Below are 17,569 nucleotides of genomic sequence, written 5' to 3' on the forward strand. Positions count from 1 at the left end.
GCTTTATTGCTATGTGGAATTGTTTAGTTAACTGTGATTTTTTTTAATAGCTCAACTTTTAATTAGAAAGCAGATTGTCGAATGACATTTTGATTTGTCCTTTGATGGGGGAATTGGAAAATAGACTCATCATGATAGGAAAGCAAGTTCTAGTACAGAAGGAGGCATTAGCTTAAGAGCAGGATGCGATTTCAGTGAGTCATTGTTTTCTTAAAACAGGCCATCTTCTCTGGTCTTTTTGTTTAAAGAGAGGGGACCCTCTTCTGCAGGTCTAGATACCAAGAGCCTTCTACTGATACTGCTTGCAAATGTCAGCATCAAGACATCAGCACACCTGTTATGATGCTTGTAATTGAGAGAATTGGCTGCATTTATTATTTCCCTTTGTGGTGTGATGCAAATACCATTTTCCTATAAAAGTCACTGTTTTCTTAGCCCCAAAGCTGGTATTTGTGTTGTTTCTGAGGGTCATAATACAGGCAGCCTGCATATGTCCTGGCCAAGTTTGGCACCTTGGCTGGACATCGGAGCATCCTGAGAGGAGGTCAGGAAGGGTCACCAGTGAGAATGGCCCCGGGCATTCAGCACTTCACGTGTTGTCTCTGGGCGTTACAGCACTTTTACAGCAGTCAGCAAACTTGCACACCTCAAACTTAGTGAGCCCAAATGCTAACTCTTGGTCTCCTGCCACAGCCCCTTTCCAGACCTCCCTTCTCTCATCTCATGAAGGTGCATGGCTATTAACATGCTTTTTCAAACCAGAAGCGGGAACCTTTCTATTCCTTCAAATTGTCGAATCCTAGCAATGCTTCTTAAATTCATCTGCCACCCTCCACATCTACCTCCCAAGTCCAGTGACATTGTCATTTGCCTCAGTTACTGCAGAGGCCTTTGAACTGGCTGCCCTTTCCACTTTCACTCCATTCTGTTCCTTGTTTTGGACGCAGAGAGATCTTTAAAAATACTTGGTGTAGCATATCATTTCCTCTATTAAACCTGTTAATTGCCACCTCCTGTGCTCGGATGAGCCCTGTACCGCCAGCATGGCCCGTGGAGAGACTGCACGATCTGGGCCCCGGACCTGGCTAGAGCTCCCACAGCACTGTTGACATGACATGGAAGTGGCTTATAAGACAGTTCTCCCTTTCACCGTTGACTTCCTTGGCAGATTGCAATAACTTTGATTTTCCAAATGTAGCAAAAGAACTGTTCAGCTCACAAAGATATACTTAGAATGGATATTATGTTCTCAGAAATCATACAAGCCCCAGAATATCAACTCTTACAACACAGAGATGGATCACTGCTTCATTTAGAACACGAATAAGTTAATAACCAATATGATATAAAAGTGTGTGCAACATTTTAGCTTAGTAAATCATGAATGAAACTTGGTTCCAGATGGGTGGAAGAAAAGACTGACTTTCTACAGAGGAAGAAAGAAAAACACTAAATATTAGTACACAGCTTTCCTTTTTAAACACATATCTCCTATCCTGAAACCTTCTTGCTTGCCTTACCTTATCCTGGAGCTATGCTTTCGTGGGTTTGTTTGTGGAACCATGTATACACAAACACATACCTGCAACAGAAATCCTGACTTAGTTGAGTGATACTCTCCATTCTCTTCAGGCCATTTATTTAAGGTAATGAATGAATAGGAAAACTGAAATTTCAGATGCACTCTGGTCTCACATTAAGACAAACTTTTCTATGATCTTGAATTTGAAATTTTTTATGTTACCCAGAGGCGATTTAAGGACAGGCTCACTGGACATGTGCCCTGGGCCCCAACTTCTGAAGGGCCCCACAAAACTCCAACTTTACACTTTTTTCTAATGACACCAAGTTTGGTTTCATGTGTGCAATTTTAACATTAATAGTACATAATATTTTTTATTTATTTAAACATATGGTTAACATGTATTTTTATTTTACCTGTCTCTCTCTTTTTTTCAAGGGGCCCAATATTTTCTTCTGCTTCCAGGGCCTCAACGGACCTTAATCCGCCTCTGATGGTACCTGTTTGGTGGGTCACTGACAAGTTACAAGCAAAGATTGTAGTGGGAATACCAGGCACTACACCTTAACACAGTATGGTGCGCACCATGGTAGAATTAACCAATTCAGCATGGTGTGCACCATGGTAGAGTGGTTAGCAGGAGTCAGGGAGCATGGTGTGCACCGTGGTGGAGTGGTTAGCAGGAGTCAGGGAGCATGGTGTGCACCGTGGTGCAGTGGTTAGCAGGAATTAGGGAGCATGGTGTGCACCGTGGTGCAGTGGTTAGCAGGAATTAGGGAGCATGGTGTGCACCGTGGTGCAGTGGTTAGCAGGAATTAGGGAGCATGGTGTGCACCGTGGTGCAGTGGTTAGCAGGAATTAGGGAGCATGATGCGCACCGTGGTGGAGTTGGTTAGGAGTCAGGGAGCATGATGCGCACCGTGGTGGAGTTGGTTAGGAGTCAGGGAGCATGGTGTGCACTGTGGTGCAGTGGTTAGCAGGAATCAGGGAGCATGATGCGCACTGTGGTGCAGTGGTTAGCAGGTGTCATGGAGCACAAGAGGGGGGCCTCACTCACTTTGGGGACTAGAAAGTCATGAAATGCTTTCAAGAGTATGTGACCTTTGAGATAGATCTTGAAAGAAGTGTTTGCCAAGTAGAAGGAGAAAGAGGTGGCGAAAGGCATTTTAGACGGCTGCATGGATAGAGGCTGGGGGTCAGCAGGAGGATGACGTGCCCAGGTCACCGCCTGGAGGACTGCTACGGCTGCATCATGGAGGGCCTGGGGTAGGGTGAGGCTGAAAGGCAGGCGGGGCCAGCTTGTGCAGTGAGACACCCCTCAGGATTTTACCCTGGGTCCTCACTGGCTCCATCATCTTTACAGCAGCGTTTCTGTTGGCTCGGTCTCCACTTCCAAGGCTTCTCCCTAGGACCAGGAGAATGGTGGTCTGATTCAGACACACAAGTCCTTTTATCAGTCTGCAGGGGTAGGACTCAAAATTCCATAGACTTCCAAGTTTAAGGTGTGACAACAGACCACCTACCAGTAATCACAAAGACGTTACTAAAAGTCTATGAAATGTGATGGCTGTTAAATGGCTGCCCTCCTGGAGTGTACAGATGACTCTATTTCATATTTCACTAGGAGTTCAGCTACCTCACCACAGCCCAGGGTGTGTTCAGGCTCCTGTGGAGCATGGACTTACAGGCCATTGTAGTTCCTGGGATCTTGGAAATGGTACTACAGTGCCATCTTGAATTGGTGACATTTTTTTGGATAGGATTCTGGATATTTAATTATCCATAGTATGGCTTTCTAATTGTTAGTTTAGCATGATTTGATCGGTTGGTAACCTTGAAGTGTGAAATGATGCATAGTATAGCAGGGATGTGTTTTGGGTGAAGAATTTCTATCAACTAGGCTTTAAACATGTCTGAGATTTAAATGAGTCACTCCTCTGTTAAAGAAGAAGTGTACCTCTCCTACGTTCTCTCCTACAGTGACTCTTCATGATCATTACTACGTTCTATTTTGCTGGTAAGGGGAAAGGGTGTGAGATGGGGAGGTTGTGGCATCCTTTGTCCTACTATCATGGGCAGTGATTTTAGAAGGATTTAGAATATTTGTACCTTTTAGGGCACAAGAAAGCGGTAAGGTAAGGTGGTGCAGCACAAGTTAGGAGGTTGTTACATAATCCTCTTGAATGAAGATGAGGGCCTGACCTAGTAGTGGTGGGGATGGGGCTGGGGGGATATGTTTGGGAGATATTTAGGATAAGGGACTGGGAGGACTTGAGGAACCGTTTGATGTAGGAAATAGGGGAGAGGGGAGGTGTCCAGGAAACCCCCAGACATTAGTAAGAGTAACAGACTTTTCTCATTCAGTAAATACTGAACCCCTGGTAGGGGAGGTGGACAAAAGATGATTCACTCTTTAAACAGGAAGAACTGAAGAAGGGCTATTTTAGAGGCATAAGTGTTGGCAAAAAACAATTCATTTTGACTAAGGAGATCAGGGGAGTTTTCTCAGTGGCCAGAGTGTATAAGGCCAGCCGAGATGAAAAGAGATGGTCACAGACTCTCACTGTCTTGTACTGCTACATGCAGATGGACAGAGTACGACTGCTTGATGTGACTCAGGGACAGGGAAGGGCTTGGCACACAGGGCTTGGGAGGCCAGCCCAAGTTTGCACTGTATTTGTGGGCTCTGGGGCTACTGAAGGTGTTTGGTTAGAGGACTAAGATCAAAGCTTGGTTTAAGTGAAGCCATTCTGTCTGAAGACTGAGGAATCCAGAGGCTGGAGATACGTGGGTGAGAGAAATTGAGGACCTCAGTGACAGCAGGCAGAACACGCAGGCTTGGCTTTGGGGTGTGTGTATGTCTTTAGCATTTATTTCATTTGTAAGTGGGGTGGGATATGGACTCTGGAGTCAGTTGGAGGGAGATTAATCAGCCCCTAGAAGCTATTACATGGGAATGTGGTGAGGGAGTGAGGGAAGGTGGAGTTGAAGGTGACTTGGAGACCCACCTCGCTTAGGTGACCTGGTTTGCCTTAGCAGCAGTGGTCTTTGGGGACCTCTGGGCACTCCATGAGCCTGCAGAACGGACTACTGGCAAACTCAGTAAATCTCATCTTCAGTGGTTGAAAGCCTTCTTGTTTTGTGCCCTTTGCCCAAACCATTTGTATTCGCATTTGGTAAACCAGCTTAAGATTTGGCAAAAAAAAAAAAAAAAAAAGTGGCATTTAAATTAAAGCTCACATATTTATCACTTAGTGACAGACTCAACTTCAATAGCTGACTTCATTGTCTGATGGGGTCATTCTCCTCCCCTCCCCCAAGTCCCACCCTGTGGAGACTCTTGAGAGCATAGACAAGCTGCTCTGTAAATGTTCGATGGCAGCTCAGTTTACTGCCGGCTTTTTGCAGAGTATTTTAATTTTGGCAGCAATCAAGGCCTACAGTGAAGCACAGGTGAGAGGCTCTGAGACGCCCACCTGCATGGCTATAGAGTCATTTTTGGATTGATCTTCTGGCCTCCTCTGCTTTTCCGCTCACACACCAGACACTCGCTGGAAACCTTTCCTGCCCGCTCCTGCTGCAGGGCCCTGCCCTCCCCTTCCCTGCCAGGGCCACCTTCCCCCAGTCAGCGCCAGGCTGGCTCCTGCTTTTCCTTCAGGCCTCTGATGCGGTTCCTTGTGACAGTTTTCTGTATTAGCGCATGTCCCCTATCTCTGCCACCTTGTGCTGCTTTGTCTTTCTTCATAGCGCTTGACTGCTTGACACAGTACATATGTGTTCGTCTGTCTGTCTCCCTCCCTCTACTAGCCTGGTTGTTCCTTTGGAGCAGGAACTTGGTATTGTTCATTCATTACTCCGTCCCCACTGCCAGGACTGTGCCTAGCACGCTGCGGTTATCCTGCATTTGGTGAACTAGTGACTGACAGATGGCGCCTCTGTTAATCAGCCTGCATACTCACAGCAGCTCCTCTGTGCCTGGCATGTGGTAGGCGCCTGCTCAGCCCCTGACAGAATGGATGAATTGGTGAGTGAAGGACTGCGATTCGCTAGTCAGTCTGCAGCGCTGGAGAATAAAGGAGTGGCTGAGCGAGCTTGCCCACCTCTGTCTGAGAGTGACCCTCTCCATGGAGAGCCCCCAGCATCCTTGTTTGAGAAGGCCCAGATGTACCTTCCTGGGTGAGTGAGGTTGCGTGTATTTGATAATTCAGTCAATCCCTCACTCTTTCTATCTCAGTGTGACTGCCATCAGCCAGGCTCTGTAATTAACTTGCTGTAATTTAGCTTAGAGATGAATTTTTCATTTTAAAGGTGCCACAAACAACCGCTGCTTGTGATATTCTGGAGAGCATGCCAAACAGAACATGAGAACTGTGTTATGTGTGGAGGAGAGAAAGGGTGGTTAGCTTGCGCCAGGCCGCAGAAGCTCGCCTGGCCGCGGAAGCTCGCCAGGCCGCGGAAGCTCGCCTGGCCGCGGAAGCTCGCCTGGCCGCAGAAGCTCACAAGGCCGCAGAAGCTCGCCTGACCGCAGAAGCTCGCCTGGCCGCAGAAGCTCACCTGGCCGCAGAAGCTCACCTGGCCGCGGAAGTGCGTGGATAGGCTGAGGAGTCTGCAGGGCTGTGGTCCTCTGCTCCCCGGTGCTCCCCAGTGTGCAGGCAGATCCTCGGGGCACCCTCCTTGGGGGTCACGTTTCACCCAGAGATCAGGGCAGTGGGGGGAAGATAACATTTAGAGAATATTAAAACAATTTGGATGTTTGTTAGAGAAGAATTAAACAGAGCTTAGTGGCTAAGAGCAGGGCTCTGGAACCAGACTGTCTGGGTTTGAATCTGTCCCACCGCTTTCTTGTTTCGTGGTCCTGGGCAAGTTACACAGCCTCTCGACGCCTCGTTTCTTGCTTTTTTGCGTCTAAGAGGGGAGTCTGCCTTGGGGCCTGCGGCATGGGGATGTTGTCAGCTTTCACTGGGAGTCGCTGCAGCCTTTATCACAGTGCCAGTCATATCAGAAGTAAACAGGGGCTAATGTTATATACCATGGCTTGACATTTTAAGATAAAAGAGGAAGCAAATGAAATTGTATTCTTGCAGTGAATCTGCCTCAGACCTGGCCTCCGGGAATGAATGTTCACTCACTTCTGCCATATTTGAGATGGAAAAATGAGCAAAGCACCGCTGTAAAAACAACCAACACATACGATTGGCTAGTGTGCATGTTTTTACAGAATTTCCCCCCAGCCTTGGCTTGAGCTGTCACAGAGTTGAGCTGTTACTAACAATGTGATACATTAAAGATGCTTACTTTCAGTCCTGCTGTCTTAAAGTATCTAACTGAATTGCAGGCGGCACTGAGGGAGCCTACAGTGTGGGCAAAGAATTGCCAGTTAAGGAATAACAGTCTTTCCTGAGGGAAAGTCACACACAGCCTTTCCTTTTCATTCTCACAATCACCTGTTAATTATCAAGGCAGAAAGGACTGTCCGAGTGGAAGGAGACCTCAATGACTCTGTGTCCGTCTCTGTCATCTGATTCCAGAATCCCTTTTACAGCATCCCATTAGTCTCTTGGGTTCTCCTGGAGATAGAAAGCTTCCTACCCCAAAGCAGTCCAGTCTGGCTCCCTGGAACTTCTACCCGCTGGTTCAGGTTCTGTCTTGCAGAGCATAACTAATCCTGGCACTTCTTCAACATGTAATTTATGTTCTTTTTTTTTCTGAAGCTGGAAACGGGGAGAGACAGTCAGACAGACTCCCGCATGCACCTGACCGGGATCCACCCGGCGGCACGCCCACCAGGGGCGACACTCTGCCCACCAGGGGGCGATGCTCTGCCCCTCTGGGGCGTCGCTCTGCTGTGACCAGAGCCACTCTAGCGCCTGGGGCAGAGGCCAAGGAGCCATCCCCAGTGCCCGGGCCATCTTTGCTCCAATGGAGCCTTGGCTGAGGGAAGAGAAGAGAGAGACAGAGAGGAAGGAGGGGGGGGGGGTGGAGAAGCAAATGGGCGCTTCTCCTGTGTGCCCTGGCTGGGAATCGAACCCGGGTCCCCCGCACGCCAGGCCGACGCTCTACCGCTGAGCCAACTGGCCAGGGCTTAATTTATGTTCTTTAGGGTATACAGACCTCTCCACCTAGTTTTTCCACTGCTTTTCCTGGGAACATAATTTAACCACTTAGTAACCCATGGAAGTTCTTCTTAATCTACTGTGTTTGTCAACTACAGGCCAAGCCCATGAACTGATTGTGAAATCTCCAAGTGGATTGCCACTGGCAGTTTTATCCCAATGAAATAAAATAGAAAAGATTATCAGAGTGTATTGCACGTAGTAAGCTACATATTACCTTGTAAAACTTTGGTTTCAGTTTGTGTGGTATGTGCTGCTGTTAACCATATCTGCGTTATAACCATTTTTAAAGCCATTGTTCTGGACCTTCTTACAGGAATTTCAAGTTACTTCATTTCTATTTAGTCATCATCTTGGTACTTTCTGTGGTTGAATTTGCTTTAGGTCAGCTAGTTAAAAAGTAAAGTAGCTGTGCTGGAGGTTGGATCACTATTAATTTTTAAAATATTTATTGATTTTAGAGAGGAAGGGGGAGAGAGAGAGAGAGAGAGAGAGAGAGAGATCAGTTTGTTGTTTCACTTATTTATGCATTCACTGATTGATTCTTGTATGTGCCCTGACTGGGATCAAACCTGCAACCTTAGCCTATTGGGACAATGCTCCAACAAGCTGAGCTACTTGACCAGGGTGGCTCACTATTAATTTAACTCTAAAAAAAATCCTCTACAAGGAATGGCAGTGGGCTGTTGGGGTTAAATAACAAGATCCATCAAAGGCCCTGCTTCTGCCTCTTTCTCCACTATTCTTTTATGAGCAGAGTGGGTGTTGAGCACCCCAGGAGCTTTATGTAATTAATTGTAGGGCGGGTCCTGGAAAGCCAGTATTTCCTCAAGGCTGGAAGAGCCTCCTTGACCCTGGTTCTAGGAAGGAGCGAGGTGTGGGCACCAACCTGCTCTCACACGGGTTTCTTTGTTCTCTGAGGCAAGCAGCAGAGGTATCATCTTGGTCTGACAAATGTGACAGTAACTGGAACTTTGAAAAGGGAGAGGTGTGTCTTGGTGGAAAGAGCAGACTTGAGAGTCTGGCTGAGTTTGTGGATCCTGAAGTCTGTGTGTGCGCTGTGGGTGGGAGGGGGTGCCTGTGGGGCTGGGCCCCCTGGGCAGGTCGCCTGCGCTCTGGCCTCCCCCAGTCCACCTCTGCACCTCTTACATCCAGCGTCCCCCAGTCCGCCTCTGCACCTCTTACGTCCAGTGTCCCCCAGTCCACCCCTGCACCTCTTACATCCAGCTGTGCTTCAGGGCCAGGTCCTGTGTCCAGCACTTTATCTGTCATCTCATGGAGTCCTCACATCGTCTTTCTCCCACTTGTCATACAGGCCTGAAAAAACCCCTGCACCACTTACATCCAATGTCCCCCAGTCCGCCCCTGCACCACTTACATCCAGCGTCCCCCAGTCTTACATCCAGCGTCCCCCAGTCCGCCCCTGCGCCTCTTACATCCAGCTGTGCTTCAGAGCCAGGTCCTGTGTCCAGCACTTTATCTGTCATCTCATGGAGTCCTCACATCGTCTTTCTCCCACTTGTCATACAGGCCTGAAAAAACCCCTGCACCACTTACATCCAATGTCCCCCAGTCCGCCCCTGCACCACTTACATCCAGCGTCCCCCAGTCTTACATCCAGCGTCCCCCAGTCCGCCCCTGCGCCTCTTAAATCCAGCGTCCCCCAGTCCGCCCCTGCGCCTCTTACATCCAGCGTCCCTCAGTCTTACATCCAGCGTCCCCCAGTCCGCCCCTGCGCCTCTTACATCCAGCGTCCCCCAGTCCACCCCTGCACCTCTTACATCAGCATCCCCCAGTCCACCCCTGCACCTCTTACATCCAGCGTCCCCCAGTCGCCCCTGCACCTCTTACATCAGCATCCCCCAGTCCACCCCTGCACCTGCATGACTCACCTCCCTGTGAGATCTGTGACCTCTTGAGACAGGGGCCCTGTGCTGCTGTGGTGACACAGCAGTCCTCTGATGAATTTGTTCTCCCTTCCTGGACAGCTATGTCATAGCTTCTCTCTGTTGACTTCCAGCATCTCCCTTGTTCTGCCTCCTTAGCTGGTGACTTTCTTTCCATTTCACTGACAACTTGCACAAACTCCTACCTCCACATTGGGACCCAGTCCAGGGCCAGCCCCTGCCTTCTCCCTATCAGTTCCTCTCCCTTTCTTCTCCTGGCCCATTTTCCCTGATAATGCACATAGTCTGTGACCACCTAAACAAAGAAAACACTTGTCCTCATTTTAATTATGATCCTATTTTTATTTTTAAAAATTTTTTTTAAATTAATTTTAATGGGGTGACATTAATAAATTAGGGTACATATGTTCAAAGAAAACATCTCCAGGTTATCTTGTCATTTAATTATGTTGCATACCCGTCACACAAAGTCAAATTGTCCTGTCACCTTCTATCTCGTTTTCTTTGTGCCCCTCCCCTCCCCCCTCTCCCTCCCTCCTTCCCTCCCCTCCCCCCATAACCACCACACTCTTGTCCATGACTCTTAGTCTCCTCTTTATGTCCCACCTAAGTATGGAATCATGCAGTTCTTAGTTTTTTCTGATTTACTTATTTCACTCCGTATAATGTTATCAAGATCCATCTATTTTGTTGTAAATGATCCGATGTCATCATTTCTTATGGCTGAGTAGTATTCCATAGTATATACATACCACTCTTCTTTATCCAGTCTTCTATTGAAGGACTTTTTGGTTGTTTCCATGTCCTGGCCACTGTGAACAATGCTGCAGTGAACATAGGGCTGCATGTGTCTTTACCTACCAGTGTTTTTGAGTTATGTGGGTATATTCCCAATAGAGGGATTGCTGGGTCATATGGTAGTTCTATTTTCAGTTTTTTGAGGAACTACCATAACTTTCCTCTGTAATGGTTGTATTACTTTACATTCCCACCAACAGTGGATGAGAGTTCCCTTTTACTCCACAGCCTCTCCAACACTTGTTATTACTTGTCTTGTTGATAATAGCTAATCTAACAGGTGTGAGGTGGTATCTCATTGTAGGTTTGATTTGCATTTCTCTAATAGCTAATGAAGATGAGCATCTTTTCATATATCTGTTGGCCATTTGTATTTCTTCCTGGGAGAAGTGTCTGTTCATGTCCTCTTCCCATTTTTTATTGGATTGTTTGTTTGTTGTTGAGTTTTATGAGTTCTTTGTATATTTTGTATATTAGGCCCTTATCTGAGCTGTTGTTTGAAAATAGCGTCTCCCATTTAGTTGGCTGTCTGTTTATTTTGTTGTCAGTTTCTCTTGCTGTGCAAAAACTTCTTAGTCTGATGTGGTCCCATTCATTTATCTTTGCCTTCACTTCCCTTGCCTTTGGAGTCAAATTCATAAAATGCTCTTTAAAACCCAGGTCCATGAGTTTAGTACCTATGTCTTATTCTATGTACTTTATTGTTTCAGGTCTTATATTTAGGTCTTTGATCCATTTTGACTTAATTTTAGTACAAGGGGACAAATTGTATTCGAGGTTCATTCTTTTGCATGTGGCTTTCCAGTTTTCCCATTTATTGAAGAGCACCATTTATTGAAGAGACTTTCTTTTCTCCATTGTGTGTTGTTGGCCCCTTTATTGAAAATTATTTGACCATATGTATATGGTTTTATTTCTGGACTTTCTATTCTGTTCCATTGGTCTGAGTGTCTGTTTTTCTGCCAATACCATGCTGTTTTGATTGTTGTGGCTCTATAATATATTATAGTTTGAAGTCAGGTATTGTAATGCCCCCAGCTTTGTTCTTTTTCCTTAGGATTGCTTTGGCTATTCGGGGTTTTTCATAGTTCCATATAAATCTGATGATTTTTTGTTCCATTTCTTTAAAAAATGTCATTGGAATTTTGATGGGAATTGCATTAAATCTGTATATTGCTTTGGGTAATATGGCCATTTTGATTATATTTATTCTTCCTATCCAAGAACAAGGAATATTTTTTCATTTCATTGTATCTTTTTCAGTTTCCCTTAAAATGCTTTGTAGTTTTCATTATATAAGTCTTTTACATTCTTTGTTACGTTTATTCCTAGGTATTTTTTTGTTGTTGTTGCAACCGTGAAAGGGATTATTTTTTTGAGTTTGTTTTCTAATGTTTCGTTGTTGGCATATAGAAAGGCTATGGACTTTTGTATGTTAATATTGTATCCTGCGACCTTACTATATTGGCTTATTGTTTCTAGTAGTCTTTTTGTGGAGTCTTTGGGGATTTCGATGTATAGGATCATATCATCTGCAAAAAATGAAACCTTTACTTCTTCTTTTCCAATATGAATGCCTTTTCTTTATCTTGTTTGATTGCTCTGGCTAGAACTTCTAGCACTACATTAAATAAGAGTGGAGAGAGGGGACAACCCTGTCTTGTTCCTCATTTAAGAGGGAAAGTCCTCAGTTTTATGCCATTTAATATGATGTTAGCTGATGGTTTATCATAAATGGCCTTTATCATGTTGAGATATTTTCCTTCTATACCCATTTTGATGAGTGTTTTCACATAAAATTGTGTTGTTTTTTATCGAATGCCTTTTCTGCATCTATTGATAAGATCATGTGGTTTTTGTTCTTTGTTTTGTTGATATGGTGTATTATGTTAACCGTTTTACATATGTTGAACCATCCTTGAGATTCTGGGATGAATCCCACTTGATCATGATGTATTATTTTTTAATTATGTTGTTGTATTCGATTTGCTAGTATTTTGTTTAGTATTTTAGCATCTGTATTCATTAGAGATATTGGTCTGTAGTTTTCTTTTTTTGTGCCATCCTTGCCTGGTTTTGGTATGAGGGTTATGTTGGCCTCATAAAATGTGTTTGGAAGTATTGCTTCTTCTTCAATTTTTTGGAAGACTTCGAGTAGAATAGGAACCAAGTCTTTTTTGAATGTTTGATAGAATTCAGTAGTATAGCTGTCTGGGCCTGGACTTTTATTTTAGGGGAAGTTTTTTGTTTGTTTGTTTGTTTTTGTATTTTTCTGAAGCTAGAAACGGGGAGAGACAGTCAGACAGACTCCCGCATGTGCCCAACCAGGATCCACCCGGCATGCCCACCAGGGGGCGATGCTCTGCCCCTCCGGGGCGTCGCTCTGTTGCGACCAGAGCCATTCTAGCTCCTGGAGCAGAGGCCAAGGAGCCATCCCCAGCGCCCGGGCCATCTTTGCTCCAATGGAGCCTCAGCTGCGGGAGGGGAAGAGAGAGACAGAGAGGAAGGAGAGGGGGAGGGGTGGAGAAGCAGATGGACGCTTCTCCTATGTGCCCTGGCCGGGAATCGAACCCGGGACCCCTGCATGCCAGGCCGACACTCTACCACTGAGCCAACCGGCCAGGGCCTTGGGGAGGTTTTTAATAGTTTTTCCTATTTCCTCCCTGCTTATTGGTCTGTTTAGGCTTTCTGGTTCTTCATGACTCAGTCTAGAAAGATTGTATTGTTCTAGGAATTTATCCATTTCCTCTATATTGTGAATTTGGTGGCATATAGTTTTTCATAGTATTCTACAATAATTCTTTGTATATGATGTCTGTGATGATTTCTCCTCTTTCATTTTGGATTTTCTTTATATGAGTCCTTTCTCTTTTTTCTTTGGTTAGTCTTGCTAAGCATTTGTCAATTTTGTTGATCTTTTCAAAGAACCAGCTCCTTGTTTTATTAATTTTTTCTATAGTTTTTCTGTTCTCTATTTCATTTATTTCTGCTCTGATTTTTATTATTTCCTTTCCTCGGCTGGTTTTGGTTTGTCTTTGTTCTTCTTTTTCTAGTTCCTTAAGGTGTGAAGTTAAGTGGTTTACTTGGGCTCTCTCTTGTTTGTTCATATAGGCCTGAAGTGATATGAACTTCCCTCTTATTACTGCTTTTGCTGCATCCCAGAGATTCTGATATGTAGTATTGTTATTTTCATTTGTCTGTATGTATCTTTTCATCTCTGCACTTATTTCTCCTTTGACCCACTCATTTTTGAAAAGTATGTTATTTAGTTTCCATATTTTTGTGGGTTTTTTTTTTACCTCTTTTTTGCAGTTGAATTCTAGTTTCAAGGCTTTATGGTCAGAAAATATGCTTGGTCCAATTTCAGTTTTTCTGAATTTGCTGATGTTATTTTTGTGGCCCAACATATGGTCAATTCTTGAGAATGTTCCATGTACACCAGAGAAAAATGTGTACTCTGTCATTTTGGGATGAAATTTCCTGTAGATGTCTGTCATATCCAATTGCTCTAGTGTTTCGTTTAAGGCCAATATTTCTTTATTGATTTTCTGTTTGTATGAATGATCTAGAGCCATCAGCAGTGTATTGAGGTCTCCAAGTATGATTGTATTTTTGTCAGTTTTTGTTTTTAGGTCAGTCAGTAGCTGTCTTATATATTTTGGTGCTCCTTGGTTTGGTGCATATATACTAGGAAATCTTATGTCTTCTTGATTCAGTGTCCCCTTAATCATTATGAAATGACCATTTTTGTCTCTGATTACTTTTGCTGTCTTATAGTCAACATTGTTAGATATGAGTATTGCTACACCTGCTTTTTTTTGTATGTTATTTGCTTCGAGTATTGTTTTACAGCCTTTCACTTTGAATTTGTTTTTATCCTTGTTGCTTAGATGTGTTTCTTTTAGGCAGCATACAGTTGGATTTTCTTTTTTAATCCATTCTGCTACTCTGTGTCTTTTTATTGGTGAGTTCAATCCATTTACATTTAGTGTAATTATTGACACTTGAGGGTTTCCTATTGCCATTTTATATATTGCTTTCTGTTAGTTTTGTATCTTGTTTGATTCTTCTCTTTTGTTTTTCTATCATTTGTTTTTGTTTGGTTGTAATCCATACTTCTTTCCTCTGTTACTTCCTTTTTCAAGTCATGTGCTTCTGTAGTGTTTTTTTCAGGGATGGTTACCATTAAGTAATGAAAAGGGTACCTACCATGTTCATTGTAGTACACTATCTTATGAGTGCTTCTGCACTCCATTGTCCTTTGCTATACTGTTAATCTTCGTCCTCTCCCCTTTTTTGTTTTTGTTGTAACAGTTTAAATTTGGTTTTATTGTGTTCTTGGTGGAGCTTTTACTTGTGGTTTGGTTTGGTTTTGTTCTTTGTATCTGGTTGAAAAACCCCCTTTAGTATTTCCCAAAGTGGGGGTTTTCTTATGATAAATTCCCTCATCTTTTCTGTATCTGTGAATGTTTCTATTTCTCCTTCGTATTTGAAGGATAGCTTTGATGGGTATAGTATTCTTGGCTGGAAGTTCCTCTCTTTCAGAACTTTAAATATTGGGGTCCACTCTCTTCTTGCTTGTAGAGTTTCTGCTGAGAAATCTGATGATAATCTAATAGGCCTTCCTTTATATATTGTATTCTACTTTTCCCTGGCTGACTTGAGATTTTTTTCTTTGTTGTTGGTTTGTGCCAATTTCATTATGATGTGCCTTGGAGTAGGTTTGTTGGGGTTAAGATAACTCGGTGTTCCGTTTGCTTCTTGAATTTGAAGCTTTAGTTCTTTCCACAGGCTTGGGAAGTTCTCGTTTATTATTTGTTTGAATATATTCTCCATTCCATTTTCTCTCTCTTCTCCTTCTGATATACTTGTTATTCTTATGTTACTCTTTTTGATGGAGTGAGACAATTCCTGTAGGGCTCCTTATTTGTTTTAATTCGTGACTCTCTCTCTCCTTCTCTCTGTTGTGCCTCAAGTTGCCTGTCTTCTGTGTCACTAATCCTCTCTTCTATCTGGCCTGTTCTATTAGCTAAGCTTGTTACCTCGTTTTTCAGTTCATGAATTGAGTCTTTCATCTCTTTTTATTTTCATAGTTTCAATTTCCTTGGTAATATATTGTGTTTTTTGAGTTGTTTTTTGAGCTCCCTAAATTGCCTTTCTGTGTTTTCTTGTATATCTCTGAGTATTTTTAGGATTTGTATTTTAAATTCTCTGTCAATTAACTCCAAGGTTTTTAATCCATTAAAATTTTTTTCTATAGATTTTTTTTCATCTAGCTGTGCTACATCTCTGTCTTTTGTATGCATGATATTTGATTTCCTTTTCCTTAATGGCATCTGAGGGTGATTTTTTAATAACACTAATGAGAATTAATATAGAATAAAAAGTTAAAAAATAGACAATAAAAAATAACTAAAAAAATTATTATTTTTCTTTGAGAAAATACCATGAAAAACTGAGAATTATATTGTGCCAAATGGAACAAAAACTACCTATAATGGAGGCCTGAGTTAGGGAGAAGTAACAAAGGGGCAAAAAATGAGATAGGGACCCACAAAATGCAAAAAAAGAAAAAATTTGGATCAAGAATAAAATAATTTGCTTGTAAATGATGGTCGAATGAGAGATATAGTGAAAGAGATAGGAAGGAAACAAGAAAAAGAAAAAAAATACTATTGTATTATATGGAACAAAAACTACATAGAATGGAGAGCTGGGGTTGGGGAGAATGCTAATGAGTTAAAAAGTGAAGTAAAAAGCACACAAAATGCCACAAAGAAAAAATTTGAATCCAAAATAATTTGTTCTTGAGTGAGGATCGAATGAGAGGAAAAGTCAAAGAGAAAAGAAGAAACTGAGAGGGAGGGAGAAAAAAGATAAAGAAAAAGAAAGAGAAGAAAAAAGAGAGAATTAAGGGTTTTGGAGTGTAACCCTCATAGAGAGAAAGAAAAAAGAAAAAATGAATGGGAAATGAAACACTTATAGGTAATGTAGTTCAAGATGAAGAGAAAAGAATAAGACGAGCAGAGGATAAAAGGACCAAGGTGGAAGAATAAAAAAAAAAAAACAAAGAAAATGAAAGAAACAAAAAAAAAAGTGGAAAAAGTTATAAAGACTGGATTATTCTTGATTTTGAGAGATTATTTTCCTTTTTCTTTCTTCTCCCTGTTCCTAGTCGGTGGCACTGTACCCCAGGTTCTACCCCTGTGTCACGCTTAGGTAGTGATTTGCAGTTGATGTGTTGCTACAGCGATGTCATATACTAGGCCTCAGTCTCGTTGATAGTCAGGGCTTGTTAGCATTTGCAGGCTCCAACAATGGGAGAGTCCATTTTCCCGGAGCCTCTCTCCAAGTCTCTCCTTCCTGAACCAGCAACCTGATGATCCAGCTATGAGATTGCCGCTGCCACTGCCTGGAGATTAAGAGGCTCAAAGAGCTGGAAAATCCCCACTCTATCCCTACTCAGCACAGGGTTCTGGGTAAGGCTCTGTCAGTCAGAGCTTCCAACGTAATCAGGCAGGGCTGGGAGCCAGTTGTTCTCAAGGTGTCTTTCTATGAGCCTCCAGGCATGTCCAGTATGCCTCAGCACTCTGTGGGACCACTCTCCCCAGGCTTTTTGCACTTTGTAACCTGTTTTGGCTGGGAAGAATCTGCCCTAGTCGCTGCCTGCAAGAACAGGAGGTCTTAAAAGCTGCCAAGTCTCTCTTTTTAGAGGGACTCTAAAAGCGCACAGCCCTGAGTATGAAAGCTCTGCCAATCAGAGCCACCAGCTTAAGCAGGTAGGGGGGGGGCGTGTTGATTTCTGTTCAGTTCCCCAGGTATGTCTAGTTAAATCTGCCTTAGCGTTCCATAGGATTGCTTTCTGCAGGCTTCTTCCTTGTTAAAAAGCCTACAGCCTAGCCTGTCTAACTTCTGCAGTATTCTCTGAGGTCTGTTCCATAGGAATGTGTTTTTCACCCTGTATTGGCTGGCAGGAAGTTGCCCCCGCCACTACGTGCAGAGCAAGAGGCTCTAAAAATACCACGTCTCTTGTCTTAGATTGCTGACCTGAGAAAGAAGACCTTGTCAGCCAGAACCCCGTAAGCCAGTTGGGCATTGAGCAGACTATGGGTTAAGTTAATTTCAGCGATTGGATCCATGGATCTGCTCCAGAGACTGTCTGCAAGCTTCCTGCATGCCCCTCCCCCTAGTACTTCTGTATTTTTTCTTCCCTGGGAATGTTCTTTTTT

At 43.5% G+C, this 17,569-nt stretch overlaps 1 protein-coding gene across 1 annotated transcript in view; it reads left to right on the forward strand.

Moving 5' to 3' along the window:
* Positions 1–6,780, forward strand: part of LOC136319556 (5E5 antigen-like) — a 59,396-nt gene extending 52,616 nt beyond the window's left edge. The window contains exon 4 of the mRNA XM_066252765.1: positions 5,831–6,780. Coding sequence (XP_066108862.1) covers positions 5,831–6,044 — 214 coding nt within the window. The 3' untranslated portion in view covers positions 6,045–6,780. The remainder of the gene's footprint in view (positions 1–5,830) is intronic.
* The last annotated feature ends 10,789 nt before the right edge of the window (positions 6,781–17,569 follow it).

The sequence above is a fragment of the Saccopteryx bilineata genome, chromosome 1 (assembly GCF_036850765.1).
Source record: "Saccopteryx bilineata isolate mSacBil1 chromosome 1, mSacBil1_pri_phased_curated, whole genome shotgun sequence".
Taxonomy (NCBI): domain Eukaryota; kingdom Metazoa; phylum Chordata; class Mammalia; order Chiroptera; family Emballonuridae; genus Saccopteryx; species Saccopteryx bilineata.